The sequence below is a fragment of the Salvia hispanica genome, chromosome 4 (assembly GCF_023119035.1).
Source record: "Salvia hispanica cultivar TCC Black 2014 chromosome 4, UniMelb_Shisp_WGS_1.0, whole genome shotgun sequence".
Lineage (NCBI taxonomy): Eukaryota > Viridiplantae > Streptophyta > Magnoliopsida > Lamiales > Lamiaceae > Salvia > Salvia hispanica.
Genome location: NC_062968.1, coordinates 17,643,496 through 17,668,211, shown reverse-complemented (window position 1 = coordinate 17,668,211; position 24,716 = coordinate 17,643,496). Strand labels below are relative to the sequence as shown.

At 38.5% G+C, this 24,716-nt stretch overlaps 2 protein-coding genes and 1 pseudogene across 6 annotated transcripts; 2 read left to right on the top strand and 1 right to left on the bottom strand.

The window, feature by feature from the left end:
- Positions 1 to 5,443: 5,443 nt before the first annotated feature.
- LOC125220083 (probable protein phosphatase 2C 55) lies at positions 5,444 to 11,619 on the top strand. 4 transcript variants are annotated; one of them, XM_048122216.1, is made up of 6 exons: positions 5,452 to 5,634; positions 6,508 to 7,427; positions 7,894 to 8,218; positions 8,382 to 8,531; positions 9,345 to 9,635; positions 11,347 to 11,619. In XM_048122216.1, the coding sequence occupies exons 2-6, from the start codon at positions 6,664 to 6,666 to the stop codon at positions 11,374 to 11,376; spliced, it is 1,560 nt and encodes a 519-aa protein (XP_047978173.1). In that variant the 5' UTR covers positions 5,452 to 5,634; positions 6,508 to 6,663; the 3' UTR covers positions 11,377 to 11,619. The 4 variants fall into 4 exon arrangements, with proteins under 4 accessions (XP_047978175.1, XP_047978173.1, XP_047978174.1 ...); XM_048122217.1 differs by lacking the exon at positions 5,452 to 5,634 and adding an exon at positions 5,722 to 5,987; XM_048122219.1 differs by lacking the exon at positions 5,452 to 5,634 and having other exon boundaries at positions 6,910 to 6,981; positions 7,077 to 7,427.
- Positions 11,620 to 15,475: 3,856 nt separating this feature from the next.
- On the top strand, positions 15,476 to 16,395 carry LOC125219784 (protein P21-like). Of its 2 annotated transcripts, XM_048121847.1 has the most exons (2): positions 15,476 to 15,947; positions 15,990 to 16,395. In XM_048121847.1, exons 1-2 carry the CDS (start codon positions 15,502 to 15,504, stop codon positions 16,165 to 16,167), a joined length of 624 nt encoding a protein of 207 aa, XP_047977804.1. In that variant the 5' UTR covers positions 15,476 to 15,501; the 3' UTR covers positions 16,168 to 16,395. The 2 variants fall into 2 exon arrangements, with proteins under 2 accessions (XP_047977804.1, XP_047977803.1); XM_048121846.1 differs by having other exon boundaries at positions 15,476 to 16,395.
- Positions 16,396 to 23,347: 6,952 nt separating this feature from the next.
- On the bottom strand, positions 23,348 to 23,968 carry LOC125223538 (annotated as a pseudogene).
- Between the last annotated feature and the right edge of the window lie 748 nt (positions 23,969 to 24,716).

Sequence of the window (24,716 nt, the reverse complement as noted above, 5' to 3'; positions counted from 1 at the left end):
CTCCCATACACACGCCATTATTCCCATATTTAATTGCTTTCTTAATTTCTTTGCATACTTGGTTAGATGTATTCTGACGTGGGAAATTGATGTATATAATTGTAACGTAATATTAGTGATGGATACGGAAACGGAATATATTATAGTGTCGGCTTGTATTTTCATTTATTTGTATAAATGAAAACTTTTGGTCTCTCTAATTACTACATAAATAAATAAAAATCTTTTCATTTTTCTAATTTTATTAAAAAAAATTATAATGGCAATCTTGTTATTTTCTCCAAAACTCCCCTTTTATATATGTATAGATTGTGGCGGCCCGATCGGCCAGCGCCGATTTTATTTTTTTTAAAAAAAAAAAAACCTATATAAACGCGATTTTCGTTTCATTTATATTTGCACCACTTGTTTTAACGAGTTTTCTCTTATCGTCCTCGCTGATTTTTGACGGCTTCGTCTCACACGTCGACCCGAGTCGAGCGATTCACGGCGATGACCTTCGTCATTGCATGATATGGGATCGATCTCGGGGATCCGGATACTCCGTTCCCGCCGAGGCGGGCCGCGCCCGGTCGAGTCGAAGTCATCCGAGCCTGTGACGCACCCTAGCCGGAGGAAGTGGACGGAGGATGAGTACGCGGGGTGGCGGGTGGTTGAGGTGTGCGGGCCGGTGGGGAACAACCGGCGGATCGTCAACATGTGGACGAAGATCGAGGCCATGGAGGCACGCCCGCAGGGAGTGTTTTTTGTTGCTGAAGGACTCCGAGAAGTTCCGTGCGGGGTGGCCGAAGAAGCAGAGACTGAACTATACCGGCGACTACAGCGGCAGCAGCGGCGGATCCCACGACCTCCCCCCGGATGCTGAGGAGTTTCCATCCCCTCCTTCATTTGCTGGTCGCCCCCGCCCGGTTGGACAGAAGCGGGCGCAACGGGCTGCGAGGGGCGGATCCCCCCTATCGCCCCGCGAGGTCCAGTCCTCCGCCCTCCCACCCGCCCCACTCGAGTACACTCTCCATTCGCGTAACCATACGCGGGATCAGATGTACAAGGTCTTCCAAGATTGGAGGACCGCCACTGACCCCACGGAGAAGATGTTTCTTCAACGAGATGCTCGAGAGCATGCGGGTTGATTTGGAAATCGCGAGGGCACGGCTAGCGGGTTCCGACGTGGGCTCAGAGATACCACGGGCAAGCGCGCAGACGACGACGACGGACGACGGCGATGAGGAGTAGAGAGTGGCGGGGCTCGTGTGTTGAAGCCCTTTTTTTTTAAAAAAAATCTTTGTACTTTTTTTTTAATGGAATGGATTATTTTTCCCGTATATATCTCGTAAATTTAATTCCGTATTTTTAATCGTAATTTTAATTTCGTAAATGTAGTATATTTTGAATTATTTTTATTGCGGCTGGCCTATGGGCTGGCCTAAATCACGATGTGGCAGGTGGATTTTTTAGTATTCTGCTGACGTGGTAGGGGAGAGAATGACTGGCCTATTGGCTGGCCTATTGTTTGGCCTCATGCACCATCAGGAGATGCTCTAAGAGCACCTACGATGAAGTTCCCTTTATTTCTCCCTTATTTCTCCCTAACTCCTGCCACATCGAGCGCCACATCAGCATCACATTTTATCCCCAGTTTTTAGCTTGACCCCTACAATGGTTTCTCCCTTATTTCTCCCTTATTTCTCCCTAACTCAACATTTCATTTTTACATCATCACTAATTTAATTGTTTTATTTTTATATATAATAAAGCTAGCTTATTTAATTTATAAAGATAAATCAAATAAATAGTAATAAAGTTCGTTGTATTAAACACGGGTACACATTACAACGAAGAAAATTAAAAAAAAAAAAAGTACACGAATGGAAATAAAAAATCAAAAAAAAAATTCAAAGAAAAAAAAATTCAAGGGCGGTGGGCGCGGTTTCTATTTGCCCACAATTCTTCGATGATATCGTGTTGTAGTGCTTGATGGGCCTCCTTCTGGTGTATGTCCATGAACGCCTGGAACCGTTCATGTTCGTTGTGCGGTACACCCTGGCGGGCGGACTCGGTTGAGACACCGTGACTCGATGATGCAACACTTGGGTCGTTGGTGACGTCGAGGACGCCTTCGTGTTCATCTTCGATGATCATGTTATGCATGATGATGCACGCATACATGATATCGGCAATATCCCCCTGGTAGAAAAAGCGCGTCGGGCCCTTTACCAGTGCAAATCGCGATTGGAGCACCCCAAACGCCCTCTCCACATCCTTGCGCGCAGACTCTTGCGCTCGGGCAAAATACTTTCTACTATCTCCGATTGGGCATCTGATCGTCTTCAAAAACACGGGCCATTGCGGATAGATGCCGTCAGCCAGGTAGTACCCTATGTTATGCACATTGCCATTGGCCGTGAATTCGATGGAGGGGCCTAATCCGTTGATCCGCTCGTTGAAAAGGGGCGAGGAATTGAGAACATTTAGGTCGTTGTTCGACCCGGCTATACCAAAATAAGCATGCCAAATCCAAAGCCGTTGGTCGGCAACGGCTTCAAGAATGATGGTGGGATGCGTACCTTTCGTAGCCGGTAGTAAACTGGCCTCGGCCACGCGGTTGGGCAGTTCTTTCCACCGCCAGTGCATACGGGGTCGATGCCGCCGAGCATCCCCGGAAAGCCGTGGGTCCTCCAAAGTGCCAATCCAAGTAGGAATCGCGGCAGTCAGCCCTGCGTCCGGCGAGCGAAGGTAGTGCTCCCCAAATATCTCTCGCACGCCCTGACAGAAATTCTTCAGGCACTCGTTGCCAGTCGTCTCGCCGCATTGCAGATACTCATCGAACATGTCGGCGGACCCTCCATATGCCAACTGCCGGATGGCAACAGTGCATTTCTGTAGGGGCGATAGTCCGGGCTTCCCTGCTGCGTCTCGCTGGAGCCGGAATCCTCGGGGTAACGCGCGGACAAACGCATTAACAATGCGCAGGAAGAGGGAGCCGGCGCATTCTCGAACCGGCGACGAAATACATCTGCCGGATAACGTGGTTCCTCCGCTAAATAATCGGCCCAGTTCACGGCTTAATCTTGCGCACCAGCTGTGGTTGCGTAGGGATGTATCGGCTATTACGGCGGATTTGGCCGTTGGGGTGGTCAGCTGCAGCATTCGAGCGATCTCGCTTTGTATGCAATGTGGGAGATATAGTTGTTGGATTGCCAGTTGTTGGCGAAACCCGCTACATCCCATCCGGTGGGAGCGGGAGGTACCTCTTCTTCGGAAGAAGAATGTGATATTTCCTCGTCGGACTGAGCACGAGACGATGAATCAGAACTCATTTAATAAAGATGGAGAGAAAAAAGATTGAAAATTTGTGTGAATGAAGTTTGTGGGTGATGAATGGAGGAAGAGGATGAAATATTTATTAGGGGTGGGATAAAATAGCCGTTCGGCCAAAAAAAAAAAAAAAAAATTTTAAATCGCCGATTATCGCCGAAGCGTCAGCTTCACACAGGTGGCCAGCGATCGCTCGGCTTATTAATCCGGGCGTACAATCGCCACTGGGCTTAAGCAACGGTAACATTATCGGGCCGAATTATCGCCGACTTCGCCACAATGGCCGGCGATAATTCGGCATGATATGATCGGCGATTGCTCGCCGAGAATTCGCCACCTCCATTGGAGATGCTCTAAGGAAGACATATTATATTATGTTGAAAGTTGATTTATTTCACTTCTCGTTTTCTCCTACGTACAGGCTCGAATAAAAACAACATTCATTCATTAAATGTTGAGTTTAGTAAATGTGTAAGTTTGAAAACTAGTATATTTCATATTTTGAAATATTGACTCAAATCCGCAAATTAGTCTTATTTTGACTGCGATTGAGAGTTTGAAACTTTAAATGTTTGTAATTTCAAGTTTTATTTTAATCCTTTGAGGTTAATTTTATTTAATATCCAAACATTTTGTGTATATTTAAAAATATAATTTCAATATATTTTATACATGTAAATGTTTTTCAAGTAAAAAACACTTGACATCAACTACTTAGATGCACAATTTTGATTGGCACATTGACTTGCGTAATCTTAACAAGACGAATACTTGTGCATTGCTAATCCAGGTCTTCCTTCTTTCCCTTCCTCGTCCCTCACTATAGCCTCTTGACCTCCATTACTGTCGAATCCCCTTACACACATTGGGCACAGGGCACGTCGCCTGACACGAGGCACGAGTTTGGGTTGGGTTACAATTCCGTCCCACATCGAACGAGTGGGGAAAGTTGGAAGGAAAATATATATAAGTGTTGTCTAATTTAAATTAAATTGAGGCCTTTTGGGAGTGATCTAAAAAATTATCCGTGCGGCTAGATTCAATTCAAAACGGACAATATCAAACTAATATACAGTTGTTGCGCCACGCCTTTTCTTCTACCTAGACCAATTTGGAGACGCCAGTTTGAAAATAGGATTTAGAAGCTTTTATTTTAGAAATAACGTTATATTTATTCCCTACGAATTGGGTGAAACCTGGATAAGGGTCGGGTTTGACCTGTGCTCACTACGCACACCCTCTTATTACTATATTCTCCCCTGCAAAAAATAGAGTCATTTGAGACGACATGAATTTTAATGCATACTCCCTCCGTTCTACAAGAATATGGATTCTTTCCTTTTTAATCCGTCCCACAAGAATATGAATTTTCTAATTTTGGAAAGTCTTTTCTCTCTAATAAGGTGGGACCTATTCCCCATTAACTATATTTTAATTTCTTTTTCTCTCCAAATCTCTCTTACTTTACCAATTTTACATAAAAACCTTTGTTGAATTCAAAGTGCATATTCAAAGGAAGTATTTGATAAAGTAATGATAGATAGTACTCCATCCGTCCCGGCTAAGATGACACATTGCTTAGCCGGCACGAGATTTTAGGAGTTATTGGATAAAATATTTAATTGGAGAGAAAAGGTGGTTGTAAGTATTAAAGTATAGAGATAAAGAAAGATGAATATTTTAATAGGAGTGAGAAAAAGTGGTTGAGTATATTAATTGGAGAGAGAAATTTACCAAAAAAGGAAATATGTCATTTTAATTGGGATAAACTAAAAAGGAAAACGTGTCATCTTAAGCGGAACGGAGGGAAGAATAAAAAGTAATTAGAATATTTTTAATGAAGAATGAGACCCACGTTAGAGGAAATTAAGTTTATCTAAAATAGAAAATAGTTACTAATTTTTATGGGACAAATATCCATTTATGAGATGGATGAAGTAAGATTTAAGGGTTTGACGCATGAGATTATTTTCTTTCAAATCGTTAGAATATTATAATTATTTTCAATAATTTGTATCAGGATTATGATATGAAAATATTGATAAATCCGAGTATAGATATAATATATGAAAATATTTTGAATAATTCTCCGAATGAGATATATCTCCAAACAGGAAGCTTCTGAATTTGTCGTTTCAGACAAGCCAACAGCCACAGCTCCACCCCAACCAACACCCAAATTTATTTGTGATTCAAAATCGGTGAATTTAAACCACCAACCCATTTTCTCTTTACCTTTATTACCGTTTTCGTTTTGTAGGCGGAGGACCGTTTACGGTCACACTCTGGCCGCTCACGAGATCCCTCATAATATTAAAGGTACATATTTTCATCTTCTCCAGCTTTTCAATTTCGATTCATGGAAGGCGCGATTTCCATTTCTTCAGTGTTTCTTCTTCAAGGATTCGTCCCTTTTTCATTTTCTCTCTTATATTTCCCCCTTTTATAGCTCTTGTATTTGTTTATTGATGTGTTCTGGGCTACTGTCGTTGCCAAGGGCAATTTTTTCTAGAATCAGTGCTTGGTAGACAAGCAGCAAATATTATGATGGGAATAACTTGTATTGAATCATAATTTGTGGAAGGTTTGGTGTTTTATTCAAGGATTTGGTCTGGGCTGAAGTTGTTGATTTTATATCACGATGGATTAGGGTTCGTTGATTCAATTTAGGGGTAATTTGTATGACGTTGGTTTGACCTCTTTCTTTCTGTTGAGATCCCTCTATTTGTTTGTTTGGTTGCTTCTCATGTAAAACAAGAAAGCAGACAGATTAGGCTGTATTGTTCGATTAGAAAAAAGGAATTGCAAATATCCAGATCCCAATTCTAAATTTTCCCATTCAGAATTGGCTAACTACTAGTTTTGCGTTCAATGATAATTTGGCGTTTAAGTTGCTTAGTTCAGGTAGTATTCAGATTCTAAAAAGTTTTATTGGCTTATCATGATTAAAGCTGTTATGTAAAATTTTTGGAATTAATGGGGATCAGGCATGAAAATTTTCATTTCCAGTTCATTTTTAAATTGTATAGGAGGTTGGCTCCAAGTAGAATTATGGGTAAAGCAATCAGGGGTGAAAAAATTAGGATTCTTTAGAAAAAAATTGATAAGCTCTTCTTTTGTTTGTGGAAAAGGAGAATTCTTTTGTGTTTTTCATTACATTCTCCCTGACAGTATGTTCTTTTCATTTGTCAGGTTCATTCATTTAACATACTTAAGAGAGGCCGGTGCTCCTGTATTCTGGTTGAGATATATATATTGGGAGTATGAGATTATCTTCTCTTGGTTGTAGTTGTGATTGTATCATCTGTTTCGAAAGGCTACCAGATTTACTTCAATTGAGCCAGGGAAATGCCATCCAATAATTTTTCAAGATTTCGTGGTGCAATCTGGCAAGGATTCTGGAGATCAATATATGGGCAAGAATCTGGTATTCAAGGTCAGATAGATGATTTGATTGGCCAGGGGAGGTTGTTGGTTGGCCGCTCTAGGCTCTTGCATTTTGTACCCTCTGAAACAAATAGTGGCCCGCATATATTTGTTCGGTCCGGTACACTTGCTGCTGCTCAAGCGGATCTACATTTAGCCAATCGAAGAAGAAACCTTTCAGTTGTTGAATCATTTTCTCGAGCAATTTCCATACCATCTATTTCGGGGCCTTCATTCCAGGTTTGTGGGCATCACATTGATTGTTTGCTATCAAGGCCTTCTAAAGTCTCTGGGATCAGCTCTCCGAAATCACTAATGGCTGGTTGTGGGTCCAGATTGCCTCACACTGAGTGCTCTATTGGAAATTTGTCTTCTAGACATGTTAAAAATTGTGCTGCTTCATATCATTCTTCTTGTGTGTATAAAAGGAGTAGTGTTGGATATTGTAGAAACGCTACCATGAGTTTGAGAAATAAAGAGCAGCCTAATAACTTCTTGTTGTATGGTTATTTCATATACAATGCCGCGAAGAGAAAGGGGAGTAGCAATCCATTCCTTGGATTTGGATTTGAGCGTTCTTATATATCATCACCTGCATTTTCATCTGCCGGCACTGCACCAGAGGTATCATTTGAGAACTCCGTGAAGGAAGAACAGCGGTCAACCTCTGCTGATTCATCTGAGCTGTATGTTCTCTTCAATTTTAAATTTTACTTCTGTAAGAAAAATATTTTACATATCACAGAGCAACTATTTCTTTTGTTCTATTGCATCACTCTTAGGTCTGGTTAGTGGTTACTCATATTACTGTAGCTTACCAACTTGTTTAGTGGTTAGAATTCATCCTTCGCTAAATAGTTTTATTTAGTTTAACAATGTTCTAGGATTAAGGGACGAGAACAAAAAGTACACACATGTGGATGTCCGTGCATATGTATGTATATATAGATGTTTCCTTGCAATGCATCATGGACATTTTTTTCCAGAAGTGCTAGCCATGTGATCCTTGTAAAACACTAAAACTAACAATCAGCCATGCTGGACCTGTCAATATGAAGCCTAGAATTTCATTAAATCCCCAACAAAACTTTCCAACTTTAGTAAAATCATTATGGCATCCTTTTATTCATACTATTTTGGGATTGGTTGCAGGAACAGTCCAATCGTCAGAGCTTTGAAGCTGAATTCAGGATCTTGTTACCTGCCCCATCCTGACAAGGAAGAAACTGGCGGAGAAGATGCTCATTTCATTTGTTTAGATGAACAAGCCATCGGTGTAGCTGATGGTGTAGGTGGATGGGCTGATCTAGGTGTTGATGCAGGTTTGTATGCACGTGAGCTTATGTCACATTCAGTCAATGCAATTCAAGAAGAACCAAGAGGCTCTGTCGATCCTGCTAGAGTCCTAGAAAAAGCCTACACTAGCACAAGGGCAAAGGGATCCTCAACTGCTTGTATTATTGCTCTCACTGGTGAGGTATGTGCATTCAATGTATAATTTTGTAAACACACTGCTCAGAAATCTTAAATCACCATACTTTTTTCTGGACAAGGTGATCGTAGTATTTTGAAGACATGTGGATGAATGTGTTCCTTCCAACTTCATGTGGTTTATTGATTCAAATTTCTTTCGTATGTAGGGTCTCCAGGCCATTAATTTAGGAGATAGTGGGTTTATGGTTGTTAGAGATGGAAGTACGGTTTTCAGATCCCCTGTTCAGCAGCATGATTTCAATTTTACTTATCAGCTGGAGTGTGGGAGTACTGGCGATTTGCCTAGCTCCGGACAGGTGATTTAGCTCCTTCCTTTGATTTTACTCTCTGCCTGTGTTTATGATGTCAGAAGAAAAAGTCATTTATGAAGTGTTACTTTTTTTTATTAACTGGAATCCTGGATGATAGAAAACTCTCCTGGGACTTGAAATTTTACTTTTTCTTATTTAGTTGTGCATACCTTTCAAGGAAAATCTATATTTTGCTTTATCTTATTTTATCAATTATTTTACTCTTTTGCATACCTTTCAGAATTTTGTATTTCAGTTATAGTTGGAAATGAATGGCGTATTATATTTGAGAGATATCAATGGTTTGCTGAGTGATCATCCTATTGGGCCTGCATACTATCCTGACATTTCAATCAGACATCTGAAAGGTTTGCAGTTGCAGTTGGGAATAAAACTTACTAGTGTGATAAATCCATTTTTATGGGAAGCACTTTTATTCACTGCATGGTTAACTTGTCACTAACATTGGCAGCTCTATTAGTAACTTCTGTTGTCCTGGAAATTTAGCATTTTGGCCTCTTGTTGGCATATGAGGAAGGCATTATTAAGCAACCATAATCCTATCAGTGGACAGTGATAACAACCTATCTGGATTCATGATTGCCTTATCTTATCCGTAACACATAATTTGTAGCTGTTATTTATAGATTAGTTATGCTTCTCCAGCCATTGAGTTATATAGAATTCCACATTTTTGTGGAGTTTAATTGGAAAGGCTGAACATCATCTGTAATTTCTTATGTTTTTTCTGCAGTTCTGGTGTAGTCTGAAGCTACAAATAAAGACAATGAAACTAAATGGTTCATGTGTGTGATGCAGGTGTTTACAATACCTGTTGCTCCTGGAGATGTGATAATAGCTGGGACTGATGGGCTATTCGACAATCTGTATAGCAATGACATTACTGCTGTTGTAGTTCAAGCTACAAGAGCTAGTTTAAAGCCACAGGTGACAGCACAGAAAATAGCAGCATTGGCACGGCAACGAGCACAGGACAAAAACAGGCAGACACCTTTCTCTGCTGCAGCACAAGAAGCTGGTTTCCGTTATTATGGTGGGAAGCTTGATGACATTACCGTAGTTGTTTCTTATATTACAAGTGACCACAAGGTATGCTCTCTCTGATATCAACTCAGAATGATACATGTTTGCATTTTATTTTGTCTCGGCATTCACCAGCCTTAGTTCCATACTTCACCACTTCTTTCCATCATGATATGTTGCAATTGTCCATCATTATCTTGATTGATAATGACAAGGATGTGCTTTGATTCGTTTTCAATTTGCTTTGATTTGTTTCCTTGTTTAGTTTTAAGTTGATTTACTTTCCTTGTTTAGAGTTTGTAGGAGTTCTATAAATAGCTCTTTTAAAAGAAGAGCTAGACATTTTGGAAAATATAGTGTTTGAGGATGCTACCGTAGGCCTCTTCGGAGGATTGTCTAGGCCTCTTCGTAGGATTGTTCTAATTGAGTTTCAATTTCTGCTCTTGTTTTCTCCTTTTGATTAGTTATCGTTACTTTTGTGTCAACCACTTTTCACTCCATATAAGCGAATCGACATCTTTTTGGATGATTCTTAAAAAGGATACTAGATTTTAGAAACTTGCTAGTTGCTACTAGGGCCGGTAACTATCGATACAATATGAAAATCCAACACGAACACACATGACCGAAGTTAATGGGTTTGGATCAAGCCTTATTTTCGATACAATATGAAATCCAACACGAACACACGACCGAAGTTGATGGTTTGGATCATGCCTTATTGGGTGTAGGTCCTTATTGGCTCGACCCAATAAGAACCCGATGATTTTGAGTTGAGTTTGAGTTAGACCTTATTAGGCTGCGTCCATATCGCATTGATTCGATAACGACCCAACCCGCACGATTTGTCAACCCTACTTGCTACCCCAATCACATGGAATAGGCAAGCATTTCTATTTCAGAGTAATTGGTCTATAAATAATTAGATACTCCTGTTGCAATCACTTTTTTTAAATGCCCCACTCTAATTGACACATATCCTAAAATGGAAACATCATCATCTCTACTTTATTTTCTCTCCACTTAACTCACTGCAGAATAGGAAATGCTCCCCTTAGAGTGAGACATGGGGAGTATACAAACTTTTGGCCAAATCATGAATAACACAATAAAATACTCCCTCCGTCCCACTCAAGATGTCCACATTCTTGAGTGATATGGGATTTTAGGAGGAGTTGTTAGGTGGATTAAGTTGAGAGAAAAAAGGTAGTTGAATATTTTAATGAGGAGAGAGGAGAGAGATTTATTTCCAAATATAGAAAGTGGACATCTTGAATGGAACAAACTAAAAAGGAAAAATGGACATCTTGAATGGGACGAAGGGAGTAATAGGTACATAGACTGTCGATTTGTTATAATTTTATCACGAATTGAGGATCCAAAGTTTGATGTTGATGCAGTTGCAGATGCCGAGATTTGCCTTCATGGACTCCTTATTTGACCAACAATACTACTTAGTTTGAAACGGTGTAGTATTGTTCATCAGACAATGAGTCCATGTACATAAATCACGGCCTCCACATTAGTTTGGTATCTGGTGATTTATTTTTGTGTTAATATCATCATAAATCGTAAGTCTACGAATTGTAATACTAAAACTCATGTTTGTGTGCAATTCATTAATTGAGTTTGTGCAATTACTAGATAATAACCTAAGATTTGAGCTGTGTAATATTCTCAGTATCTCGTCATAATCTGATAAGTGAAACCTTCCCAGCCTTTCTTCTGTTTAAACGTGGCTCAACTTAAACCGGACTTGCGATGTATTCTATTGCAGGACAAACTCTCAAGCAAAAGCTCTGACTAGAGAAATAGTTTGTTGTGGTATTCGACTATTTTTGGAAGGAGCGTTTGCCTCAAGACTCTCGAGGGGAGATGCTTTGCTAGCTTGAAGCTGTTATGTTGCTTTCATATAGTGAATGAATGTGAGTGTATATAATACAGTTATGTGTTGGTAGGTATGGTGATTTCACATTATAAACGGATGTATGAAGCAAATAGAGGAAGAGTAAGAGTTTTGGAATTTATAGTAGTTGCATTATGCATTTAATCCTTCTCTTCAAGTTTTCCCTTCTCAACTGTTGTTTTTTATTTTTTGCTGGAGATATTATTTTGGTGGATAAATTTCCATCAAATAGTAATAAATTCAAAGAAATAGATGGATTTCAATTATGATGGATGGTTGGATAATATTGTCGTTGCGTGTCTCTCATATTGGTGGAGTTCACCAATTTCCTTCTTAGAGATGAAACATTTTTAATCAATACTCTCTGTGTCCTAAAAAAAATAAATGAACTTGTAAATGATACAGGTTTTAATTGGTAAAATAAGATAGAGATGAGAAAAAGTAAGAGAGAGGGAATGTAATGAGTGTTAATGGATTGTGAGGTTCAATTATAAATGATGTGTAAGATTATTATTTGTTGAAAAACTTTTCATATTTAGACTTTGTCTAATTTTGAAGAACGATTTAAAATGGTAAAACTAGTCCATTTTTTTAGACCAAGGGAGTATTAGTAGGGGTGCTTAAACGGTTCTCCGGTTCTCGGTTAACCAGAATCGGAACCGGAACCGACCGGTTAATTGAGGAACCGGAACCGGAAGATCCGGTTCCGGTTCCGGTTCCAACTTTTTAAATAACACCGGTTCCGGTTCCGAACCGGAACCAACCGGTTCCTAACCGGGAACCGGATTATAATTCAATTTTATTTTTTTTATAATTTAATATACTAAAAAATCTAATTTATTGAATTAATTTTGAATTAAAGTAAAATAGTTTGAAACATTGAGTGATTTTTAGATTTAAATATTTAATCTGTGATACTTTGAATCTATAATTATTTCCCTAATCCATTTTTTATGAACTAACTATAATGAGTAGAACATCATAAGTTTGTTTTTAGTTTTCAAAAGAACTTATACAAATACAATATCATCTCATATGATATATTTATTACAAATTTATGTAACAATTCATTTAACATACGATTTTAACATATTTGTGAATAATTTATTAAGTGTCCCGGTATAAACCAAATAGTCACAACAATATCAATTAGTATTGGAAATTTCAATGAATACTATGTTTAGCCAAAAAAGGAAAAATGAAATTCAATTTTAAAACTCATTTTATTAAAAAAAATTGCTAAAGTTTAGAACTCCTATTTTTGTATTAGTAAAAAATTGCTAACATAAACTAGTCCGACCCAACCTACTATACTTGGCATCACTCTTATCCATATATGAATATTATTGTATTGTTGGTTTGTATTTTGTGTACTTATTTTAATTTTTAGGTATTATTTGTTATAATTCTAGATGTTGGATTATTATCTTTTTAGTATTGAACTATTTAAAATTATAAATAAATTCGGATTAAAATTACACATCGGTTCCGGTTCGGAACCGGAATCAACCGATTCTTAACCGGCCGGTTCCAAACCGAAACCGATCGGTTCCGGTTCCGGTTCTTGAATTTATGAAAATTTAAAACCGGTTAACCGGTCAACCGGTCCGGTTAGAACCGGAACCGGCCGAATAAGCAGGCCTAAGTATTAGGCAAGTGTCTTAATTGAAAACAATACGGAGTTTGCATCAAGTTTAAGTGTCTTGATAGGAAAATTACAATCTATTTTTTGCTACAACAATATGTTTATGTATAAAACTTAAATACGATGCAATAGGCTGCAAATTTATAGTAAAAAAATATTTTTATCATATCGTTCTGACTCAAATAGCCCAAAGTTGGCTTAGGATTAGGTGGAGTTGATCCAATTGACAAATTCCCAAATATAAATGTGAAAATGTTTATTAACTTTCTTACATACTGTTTTACAGGTAAAACCTTTATAAATTGTAATCAAAGTAAAGTAGGAGTAGGAGAAAGACTAGTAGTTATAAAAATGCACAATAAGAAAAAGATGCACAAATTGTGCCACTAAAACGCCAGTCGCGTATACCACAAATAACTGAAAAAGAGGCAAAAATAATGCAATCATGTTTTCTGATTAACAATTATTTCAAACAATTAATATTTAGGTCCTAGTTTGAATTGACAAACAATAATTTCTCCTACTTTAATATATTAGTTTTATAATAAAATATGTGTAGAAATGAGTTAGTGGAATATGATTATATGAGATCCACTATCAAAAATGTTAAAAATGAAATAGGCCAAATTTTGGGGGACGGACAGAAATGAAAAAGTGGAACAAATTTTCAAGGACGGAGGTAGTATATTTTTTTTTTTTGAGATTTCTCGAGTATACGTAATTCAAAGTATTATGTTTATTTGAATTAAAATATGATAAAATACATGCCACAATTGAAAGTTATTCATGTTATAAAAGGCAATAAGTTTTTAGATCGTAGGTGAAGTATCTCTTTGGCTATAATATATGTAAAAAAAGAATTGTAGGAGTATAAAATATAGTGGGACCCTTATTACTAATTTTATTTGGACCGGCGGCTAACACCAAGGGCTGCTGATTGCGCAATACTTCGTCGTTCTATTAGAGTTGACACATTTTTTTTCGAAGTCATGTAAAAAAATTATACTAATAATTAAAATAATGAGAGAGTAAAATAGGAAGGAAAATAATATAGAAAAGATTTTAATTATATTATTCTCTTTCTTACTTTACTCTTTCTCAACATTAACTATTTATTAATATTATTTATTCGAAACTTTACTCTTTCTCAACATTAACTATTTATTAATATTATTTATTCGAAAGAAGTGCGAAAAAAAATATGCCAACAATAAAATAGAATGGAGGAGTACTACCTATTCAATATAGAAATAAATCCCCTTTTAACTTTGGATCCTTTTGAATTACACCTAATAAGTCAATATTTGGACTTCATTGTGTTAATATATGCATGTTATATCACTACTTATATTACTTGTTTAAGCAGTTGTTTTATCTTTTTACTCGTTTGCTCAATTGATTACTTATTTGTTAACATATGAGTATGTTGTTGTTTCTATATATAGTTTCTTTAATCTTTCTTATTATTAGGGGAATAAAATTATTTTTATGACTCAGAAATTGCTCGGAAGTTAGATAGACAAATTAAATATGCAAACTCCAGTTGTACATGTTCATTGCCGGTATTCCTTTCCCATGAAACAAACTAACTTTATCATTATTAAAATAGTATATTTAATTATTTTGGATTTATATTAAATAAATTATAGTCATGTTGTGTATAAACTAACAATTTATTTACCATAAAGCCTATGCATATAAAATAAAGGAACTGTTCATAAAATCACAAAATTTGATTAAATTTAGTACTCCATTTTGTACCTTTTGAAAATTAAATGACAATTATTTTGCTAGTGTCTGAACTAACAGCATTATATACTATAAAGTGTACACCTATAAAATAAATAGCAATATCCAAAGTCCAAACACAAGCAAAAATATGCTAAGTTTAAGATAGTTGGAACTTGGAGCTATCTCACGAGTGAAGTAATTAGCTAGTTAGTATCCAAAATATTCAAATATAGATTATTTCCTTATATTATACTCCTATACTACATGTTCCCACTTCCCACTTCCCACTAATAATAAGACATGTAAAAAAAAAAAAACAATAAAATAGTAATACAAAATTTATCGTCTTAGTATTTTTCACGTGACTACAATGCATAGCAAATAATCTTCTTACAACCATGTAGATTTATATTATACAAATCCATCTTTACTTTTGCTTTACTTATCGAAAAGTAATTACTCCTTTTGATAATTGATCCATCGCCAATTCTTGACTAGCTACACATCTTTTTCAAAAAAACACAAAAAGCTTCGCAAAAACCATATCACAATCACCACGATTTCACGTAGAAAAGTAATCCCCACCGACAAAAAACACAAACTTTTATAAACCACCAAATCCTAACACAATAACTCACCATTAATCCAAAATGATTTTCATCACACTCTCTCTGACTCTCCTCTCTCTCCTCTTCCTCCAAAGCCATGCAATAATCTTCACCATCCAAAACAAGTGCCCCTACACCCTCTGGCCCGCCTCCATCCCGGGCGGGGGGCGCCGCCTCGACTCGGGGCAGGCGTGGACCCTCGCCCTCCCCAACGGGCCCCACCTCGCCAAAATCTGGGCCCGCACCAACTGCACCTTCGACGGCGCCGGCCGGGGCAGCTGCCTGACCGGCGACTGCGGCGGGCAGCTCGACTGCAAGACCCACGGCGCGGCCCCGCACACGGTGGCCGAGTACGGCCTCAACACCTTCAACCACAAGGACTACTACGACATCTCCGTGCTGGAAGGCTTCAACGTGCCCATGGAGTTCCGCCCCAACACCAACGGCTGCACCCGCCCCGTCCGGTGCGCGGCCGACATCGTGGCCCAGTGCCCCGCCGCGCTCAGAGTGCCTGGCGGGTGCCACAACCCGTGCACGGTGTTCAAAACGACGCAGTATTGCTGCCACTCGGGGGCGTGCCGCCCGACCGATCTGTCGCGGTATTTCAAGAGCAGGTGCCGTGATGTTTTCACCTACCCGGAGGATGACCCCACCAGCACCTTTGAGTGCCCGCCGGCCACCAGCTATAGCGTCGTCTTTTGCCCTTGAATTTTTTTGTAATTGTTGATGGCATTATTGTTGTTTTTCTTTTTCTTTTGTTTTTGTTTTGTTTTGTGTGTGTTTGGTAATTGGTATGGTTGGTTGATTTTCGTGGAGGGATTTTATTAGTGTAATAAGGTTTTGCACATCACTTATAGCTGATTATGCTATGCGTTGATCAATGGACAATAAAATAAATGTACTGTACATTTGTACCGTCCATGATTAAATGTCTCATATCTTATCGACACGAGTTTTAAAAAATTATTTGACTTTTATAAAGTAAAGTGGGTAGAAAAAGTTAGTGGAATGTGAGTTTATGAGTGTTATTGTTTGTGTGTTGTGATATACTCCCTCCGTCCAAAAAAAATAGAGCAATTTGTATATGACACGAGTTTTAATGTAGAATTGGTAAAGTAAGAGAGAGAAGAGAAAAAAATAAGATGGTACTCTACTGACTAGTAGGCGTGAAAATAACAGGCACGTGATTGTATTCGTGAAAATAGAGGACATGGTATCTCAGAGGCATGTGAAAAGTAGACAGTTACTAAAAGAGGAAATTTAGAAAACAAGGCTTATCTGGTGGCTGGTTGGCTTTCTGACAGGTCTGGAAGGTACAACTGAAAAGTGGGAGACAAAAGCAAAAGTAACTTAAAAAGTAAAAGTGGTCCAAGGCTAAAGTTGATTTTGAAGTTTCTTCTTCACCAAGTATTAACAGAAATCATATGAACACAAACTCCATGACTAAACTCAGATTCATAACTTCAAACTCAAGATCCATCAATTAAAATGTTTAACATAAGATGAACAACTGAAATTGTAAATTGCCTCTACTGACTAACATGCAAGGTGGTGATCACAGCACAGAGCAGAAATTTCATGCACGAAAACTCAGACTGAAACATAACTATAAAATTTGATCAACAACCACAGATCTAGCTTACTCGAAAGGAAATACATGCACGCACTCAAAAATTAAAAGCGATAACTAAATCTAACTTCCCTAGGCAGAATGAAGCAAACTTAAACCAAAGAGACATTCAGAACAGAAATTTCGTAACTTAAACGTTTGGATCTTCACGAAGTACTTCAAAAGGCAACAAAGATAAATGTTTGCACGGATCCAATGAAGAAAGCAGGTAAAGATTAAACTAAAAAAAATAACGATTGTTTTGCAACTCCGGGCGGTGATACTGCTATACTACTGCGACAAACTGGCTGGAACGGTAGAACGATAATTTCTCCGGCAGACTCTTGGACGTCAAGTGACCATAGCTGTGGCGAGGAACGAGAGATTGGATAATGCTGAAGGACTGATCTTCTAGAGAGAATTCTACTAAGTGTGTATGAGAACCGAGAGCTTGCGAACTGAGAACCGAACTCCTTCTCTCTCTCCAAGTGGCTCTTTTTATAGGGAGGCTTGCCCTTGTTTTTTAGAGTAGACTTCCTTCACGATTTGACTTTTCTGCCCTTGTTAATTATCATCCCAGCTATCCTTCTTCTCCATCTCGAGCCTTCTCTTTGGCATGCATCCTGGTCAGTATTGCACCCTTCTAGCCCTTTTTTCACTTGCGTCACCTGAATCGTCTCCTACTGGTTTGGATCCTTTAATCCTGCACACTTAAGCAACTGTTTTGCAGATAATACATGCATTTCACGACATACTGACCAGTAACCAAGGCTTAGAATACGACTTATCAAACTACTCACACTTACCACATGCTTGTCCTCAAGCGTGAAGACAAACAAAAAGAAATAAGTCGAATTCGAGCCTGGTTACTCCCCCTGACCGACTCTACCTAACTAGACTTAAGACTCTGACGCAAAGAAAAAAAAAAAAAAAAAAAAACAACGACACAAACACATAACACATATAAATAACTTAAACACATAGAACATGCTATATTTTCAACCATCCCTCCCCTTGAGATTAGGTGCAATCCGGCCTTAGGCAGCCTTGAACTTCCGTCGCCCCACTTTCCCTCCCTAGTCAGTACATCCGCTTGTCAAGATCACCCAATCCTAGGCCAAACACTGGGTTCACTCAGTCACTCATTCCTTACAGGGGATGTTATGACTGTTTTCTCTCAATGCTGAACCACAGATGCTTCGGACTCAGATCTCACGTGCAGCTCCTGAAGGTCTTTAAGGCTTGTACGGGGCTATTGGATTGTAATGTTTGGGGTGGTTGTCCCTAAGGCTCTAAGGTTCAAAAACTAACTACTTATTTCGATGTGGGAGAACTGTGTGCATTTGGGCGAAGGCCATGGCTTCTTCTTCGGCTTGGACAATTTCTGACATTGGCTTCCAACTGGTCAGTAGCTTCCTTGTGGCTTCGCCACCCTTATTCCTTCTTCCTCCTTTCTCTTTTTGCGGTCAAGTATCTGCGACCATTTTCTTCGATTTTCTTTTCTGTGGCTTTGCCACCCTTATACCTTCTTATATTTTTGGATCTGGATTTTTTTCAGATCGATTTTCTCCTTCTTTCTTTGCTTTTCTTTTCTTCAGCTGGTTTCTTTTGTAATGTCCTCCTGGGCAGTTGCCTCCTTGCCTTATGTCTTGCACACACACAGTTCCAGTGGTTGATGGGTTATTTCGGCGTACAGATAAGGTTAGAAAATGGGGTTCTAAGGGTAGTTTTTTTTTTTTTTTTTTTTTTTTTTTTTTTTTTTTTGGGGGGGGGGGAGGGGGGTTTCCTACTGCCTTCAGGGTTTGCTTACACGTGGTCACCTTGCCCTAGACATCATGTGGTAGCCACTCTTCTTTTTTTCAGTATTTAGTGGAAAGCAGTTCCACTTTGGGCTTCTAACTCACCTTTAAAGAGGGCTTTCGTGTCTGACCTAAGAGATGGGTTTTTCCTTCATACTTGCATCATCTATACTGACTAGGGGTTACTGGAGAGCGTGGTTTCTATTTTTCAGCATGCCTTATCTCCCTCAATTCCCCTCACCGTCAGTTCGAGGCAGTTGAGTTTTAAGCCCATTCATAAAAAAAACACACATAATTCTTAGACCTAAATAAACCCTAAAAACACTAACATGCACTGACTCAAATAACACATATATACATGTCATACTGGCCATTTGCTCCCCCCTCTCCCTTCACAAGTGTCTGCCCCAGATACGGGCTGTGAAGTGAAAAATGGGAATGACTAGTATGACATACACACATTTATAACAAACACATACTGTATCTAAAAACTTTTCACACTTAGGCTATGCAATAGGCTAAGTGAGAGAGTTTCAGATATATACAATGAATTAACAAAGCAGAACAGAATATTACAAAACATGCTATATAAACATATAAACTCCTCACACTTAAACTATGCAGTAGGCTAAGTGTGAGTTAACATGCTTATGACAGAACACAAAAAACATAAACAAAATACATGCACCGAAGTAGCAAACCCTTTACTTCTCACACTTAGACTATTGGATAGGCTAAGTGTTATGAATGGGGTTTGCTCACATTAAATGCATATAATTCTACTTATGCAGCAGAAGTAACAAAAACAGAAATAAAAGAGAACTAAAGACTAAAAAGAAAACTAACTGGTCAGTTTGGGGGACGGGGGGTCGATTAGACATTCCTCCTGCTCCTCCTTGGCGCAGGGGTCTGTGCAGGTGGTCCCTTTGGTTCCTGTTCAGTGGATTCCGGTTGGGTGTTTTCTGCCTCCTCTTGTTCCTCACTTTCTTCTTCATCTGGTTCGGTGGGTTCATCGTTCTGGCCTCCATGGCCACTCGTTCCAGCTCCTGCGCTTTCCTTTCCTCTTGCTAATTCCTTCAGTATGCTCTCCATCACGGTTGTCAGCTTTGCCATCTCTGCCCGTGATTGTCTATTCTCCTCCGCTAGCTCAGTTACTGCCCTCTCCAGACTTTCTTGTCTCAGCTTTTGCGCTTGTTCAATTTGCCCAGCTTGCCCCTCTTGGCCCTCTTGTGCCCTTCCACCAGGGGCTTCTCCCATCGGGTAGAACTGGGGTACTCCTTCTCGGTAGTATACCACGTTTGTAAGTAACCTTTTTTTTCTGTAAATATTTGGATCTTAAAACCAAGATGCATGTTAATAGAACCAATGCATTATCTGATGAGTTTTTTAGATAAACCTTGCTTATATTTGTCTCTGTATTCCTTCAATTTAAACCCGGATCAATTCCTAGAAGATCAACTGAGCTCGGTTCCCTACATCGTCATTTCTAAGGAGCTTTGGAGACACATTCTTCAAAAATGAGAGAAGAGGGGAAGAGAAAATGTCCCTGTATATTCTAATGTTTGGTAGTACATAACCACTCAATAGGAATAGTCTGAGCTTAGCTTCATAATTTGAATCAAAATGGTGTTGGGTATTTTTGAATATTTAATCAACTAGTTTATCCAATTTTAGCATGAAATGATTGACATAGTCATTTTTTTTATGGTGATGTTTCAATTATCATTTCTACTAAAATCGTGTAATTCATGCAAACAAAAACTCTATAGGTCAGTAGGAGATGGAGAATATTTTAGACTTAATTCTAGTTATTAATTCTAGTTATTAGGGACGCTTTTTAAAAAAGTGTCCCAAAATTAATTTAGGGATACTTTTAAAAAGCGTCCCAAAAAAATTCACCAATGCTCCCATTTTGTGTCCTTATTTTTGTTTGGCACACCACCGATAAAGACATTTTTTAAAGCGTCGATAATTTATTTAGCAACAAATATTAGTGTCTCTGGTTGACTTAAAAAGTGACTTAAAAAGCGTCCTTGTTGGTAATTTTTGTTGTAGTGTGTCTTGGTTTTATTTTGTTTGAGTTTCTTGGTGATGTGTCGTCCTTTTTTATTTTGTTGAATTTTCACTCAACTTTAGTTACTTGGATAGTAGTACTATTTAAATTTTGAATATTATATGGTCACGTTTCTATATATATTTGAGGAAAAGTCACCATAATTTAGTGGCATAAGATAAAATAGGTAGTTGGGCATGCAATTTGAGTTGTAGGATGGATGGACACACGTCACACACCACACACGTAGTCCATCTCGAGAAAAGTCTTGGTCATGAAACTGTAGTACGTATACCTTAGCTTTTGCAGTGGAGAAATTTGTGAAGATTCAAATAAATGTCCATTAATTAAGGATCTTACAGCTAGGGATGTCAATCGGACTAACCCGTTTACGTTCGGGCCAGCCTATTCGGGTCGCTGGACTATTTAGGTGCGGGCCATTCGGGTTATGGATTTTTCGGATCATAAATTTTCAACCCTAACCCTAACCAGGGACGGATCTAGAAAATAATCATAGAAGGGGCAAAAATACATGGGGGATATTTGAAGTGCTTAAGGAGGGGCATTTAAAGAAGAAACTAATATTAATTTTTTTCTACAATATAATTTATACATATATATGAAATTTTGAGGGAGGGCATTTGCCCCTCCTCCTTGCACATTAGATCCGTCACTAACCCTAACCCGCCGGATTTTGGGCTAACCCATCGGGCTATTCGGGCCTAAAAGCTTTCGAAAATATTCTCTTGTATCAAAATTTTCTTCTATAAAATGATTTTAAATTTTAGATACTTTTTTTCTTTTTAGTTTGGAATCATATAAAATCTTCAAATTATTATAGTTTTCTTCAATAATACTTGAAAAGAAACCTTTCATCTCGATCAACTACAACATAAATAAAAGCTTGTGTTCGTGCCATTATTATGACATTGTTCGTAACTAATTCTTTATGAAAATAAAAAATCATATCTTACAATAATCATTATTAAAATAATAAATATATTGAGATTTTGATGGGTTAGTTCTTAATTTTGTCTTGATTGGCTTTAGTGGTGGTAAAATACTATTGGCAGATGATGAGACGGTGCAATAATGAATAATGAGTTGAGGTGGAACTTGAAAGCTGATATTGTGAAATCGAGTGGAAAAGTGTAGAATGAAAATTGAATAAGACTAATAATTGTGTAGAATGAAGATTGACGATTCAAAAATATAAAAAACTCTTAAAACTTAATATGTTATAATTAAAACTCGCAACCCATCGGACCGACCCGCAACCCGTTCGGGCCAACCCGTTTAACCCGCCAACCCATTCGGGCCAACTCCTTTAGCCCTTTTTGTATTCGGGTAATTAAATTACAGTCCTAACCCGCTCATTTTACCGGGCTATTCGGGCCGACCCACGGATTTCGGATTGAATTGACATCCCTACTTACATCATAGTGATCGTGGGATAAGCATTGACTTCATAATACACATATCTATATTTTTCATAAGTATAATGACACAAATCATATATAAATATAAACTATACGCCTATTCGAACTTGTAAAAAAAAAATACTGTATGAATCATAGTATTTTTTTAAGATTATCAAAGACTTGTTTATGTTAACGTATTTTATACATTGCCCTTTCAGTATTTACAATAACATGTAAAACAGACTATTTAACTTGAAAAAGTATATATATATTTTCATTATTATACATTTCCATTTTTAGTAAAAGTCAACACATTTCTCCACACCTACTTTACTCTCTCTTACTTTTTTCTCTCTTCATCTCTCTACCTTTTCCATTTTTCACTTTATTCTCCATTTACTTAACTCACCTAACACAATTTTTCTTAATCTCCGTGCCGAAAAGAAACGCCTCCATTACTGTGGAACGGAGAGAGTATTACTTCACAATAGAAAATTTTAAAAATATAATGTATATATTCTGATTATCAAGATTGTGATCAGCTCAAAATCATGGTCCACAACTTCGGGTTAGGAACTTAGGATATATGTTCGTATCAAATGAGATTATGTCACGGTACAAGAAAATCATGAACGCATACAATGTCATCAGATTATGATAATCTAAAACAGATCTGATCACCAGTTACGTATCATTAATTAATTGTACAGTAAGACTTAGGAAGCCATCCTAATTATGAACTCGCTTTGAAAACTAATTATAATAAACCTAGAGTAGTAAGAAGATTTTTACTTTTTTGTCATTAATTTGTTGGAAGCCACTATGTATAGTCCCATTGTTTAAAATAGTACTATGAGTTTAGTTCGTTATACAATATAATAGTGAGAAATGATAGAGAATATGGTAAATTGGACTTTGTCTATGATTAAATTAGTTGTAAGGGTGGAGATGGCACTGTGAAAACTGATCGAGTATGACCTTTATTTATTAATTTCACGAGGAAAGTTATTGAGTACGTAGGGATACATAGTTTATGAGGCGGAGGGTGATGCTCAAGGGCAGAAAACGACCCTATAGTTGGTCCCACCGGGGCAGGTGACTGTATGCATCGGGGCACCTCTGCTTGAAAAAGCTCGAGAGCTCGGTGGGCCCGCAAGGGCCAGTGTTGCAGCAGTACTCGTTGCTCTTGTACACCGTGCATGGATTGTTGCACCCTCCCTGCGTGCACTGCCCGTTGTGAACCGAATCCCGCGGCTGCAACTGCCAGAGTTAGGGCTGAACTCCATGGGCACGTTGAATCCGTCGATCACTGAGATGTCGAAGAAATCCAGGTTGTTGAACTGGTTCAGTGCGTACTCTGCTAGTGTGTTTGGGGGCGACCCGTAGCCGGTGCACACCAGCTGCCCGTTGCAGTCACCGGTCTGGCACCGGCTCCGTCGAAGGAGCATCCGGTCCTCGCCCATATTCTGGCTCCCGCTGTTGAGCTGGCGGCCGCCGCCTGGGGAGGCGGCAGCCCAGACAGTGTAGGGGCAGTTGTTGCGGACGGTGAAGGTGGCGGCGTTGGCGAGAGAGGAGGAGAGGGCAATCAGGAGGAAGATGAAGAGGGACCTCATTTACGTTGCTATGTTTTTGGTGGTAGCTTGGTTGAGTACTTGCATTAGTTGGAGATCTATATGTAGACTGTGGAATATTAATAATGCATGTGTTACGAGTTGGACGATATAGTATTCAAATGGAATTCTATGACCTATATAGTTGATTGCGATAGAAATAATCAAGAATTTGATTATTAATTTATATTATCTTCTTATTCCCTGCCATGGAATTCAATGACCTATCAATTGGTTATTTGATTATTCCGTTAATTTAAAGAGTGAACTACATAAAAAGTTTTTAACGTTTCCGTTTGTGTCACTGCAGATCCCTAGAAAAAAAATACCTCCACACAACCCTATCTTAAACATAATCACATATCGTATATTTGTAGCCATTTTACGGACCAAAATGCCCAAATGCCCTGAAGGGCATTTTTGGCAACCCCTAAATTCGCTGACATATGAATTATGTCACATTTCTGTCAGCAACTTCTTATGTGATATCCTAATAAGTTTTAGTACTTCATACGTGATTAAAGTTTTGTCAATATTTCTACACAAAAAAAAACTTCTTATATTCCTCTATTTCTAGTTAGGGTTTGTCTGGTATCTTCGAAATGCCGTGAAACACCCTCCCCCACACTTTCATTCCGCCGTTTGGTAGCAAGTAAACGTTTCTAGCGACCTGGTATACACGGGTTTCTCACCTACATCTACTATTATCAGCGAAGCTGTGGCAACTCCATCAGGGTGTGGAAGAGGTATAGGAGACGGGCTTTT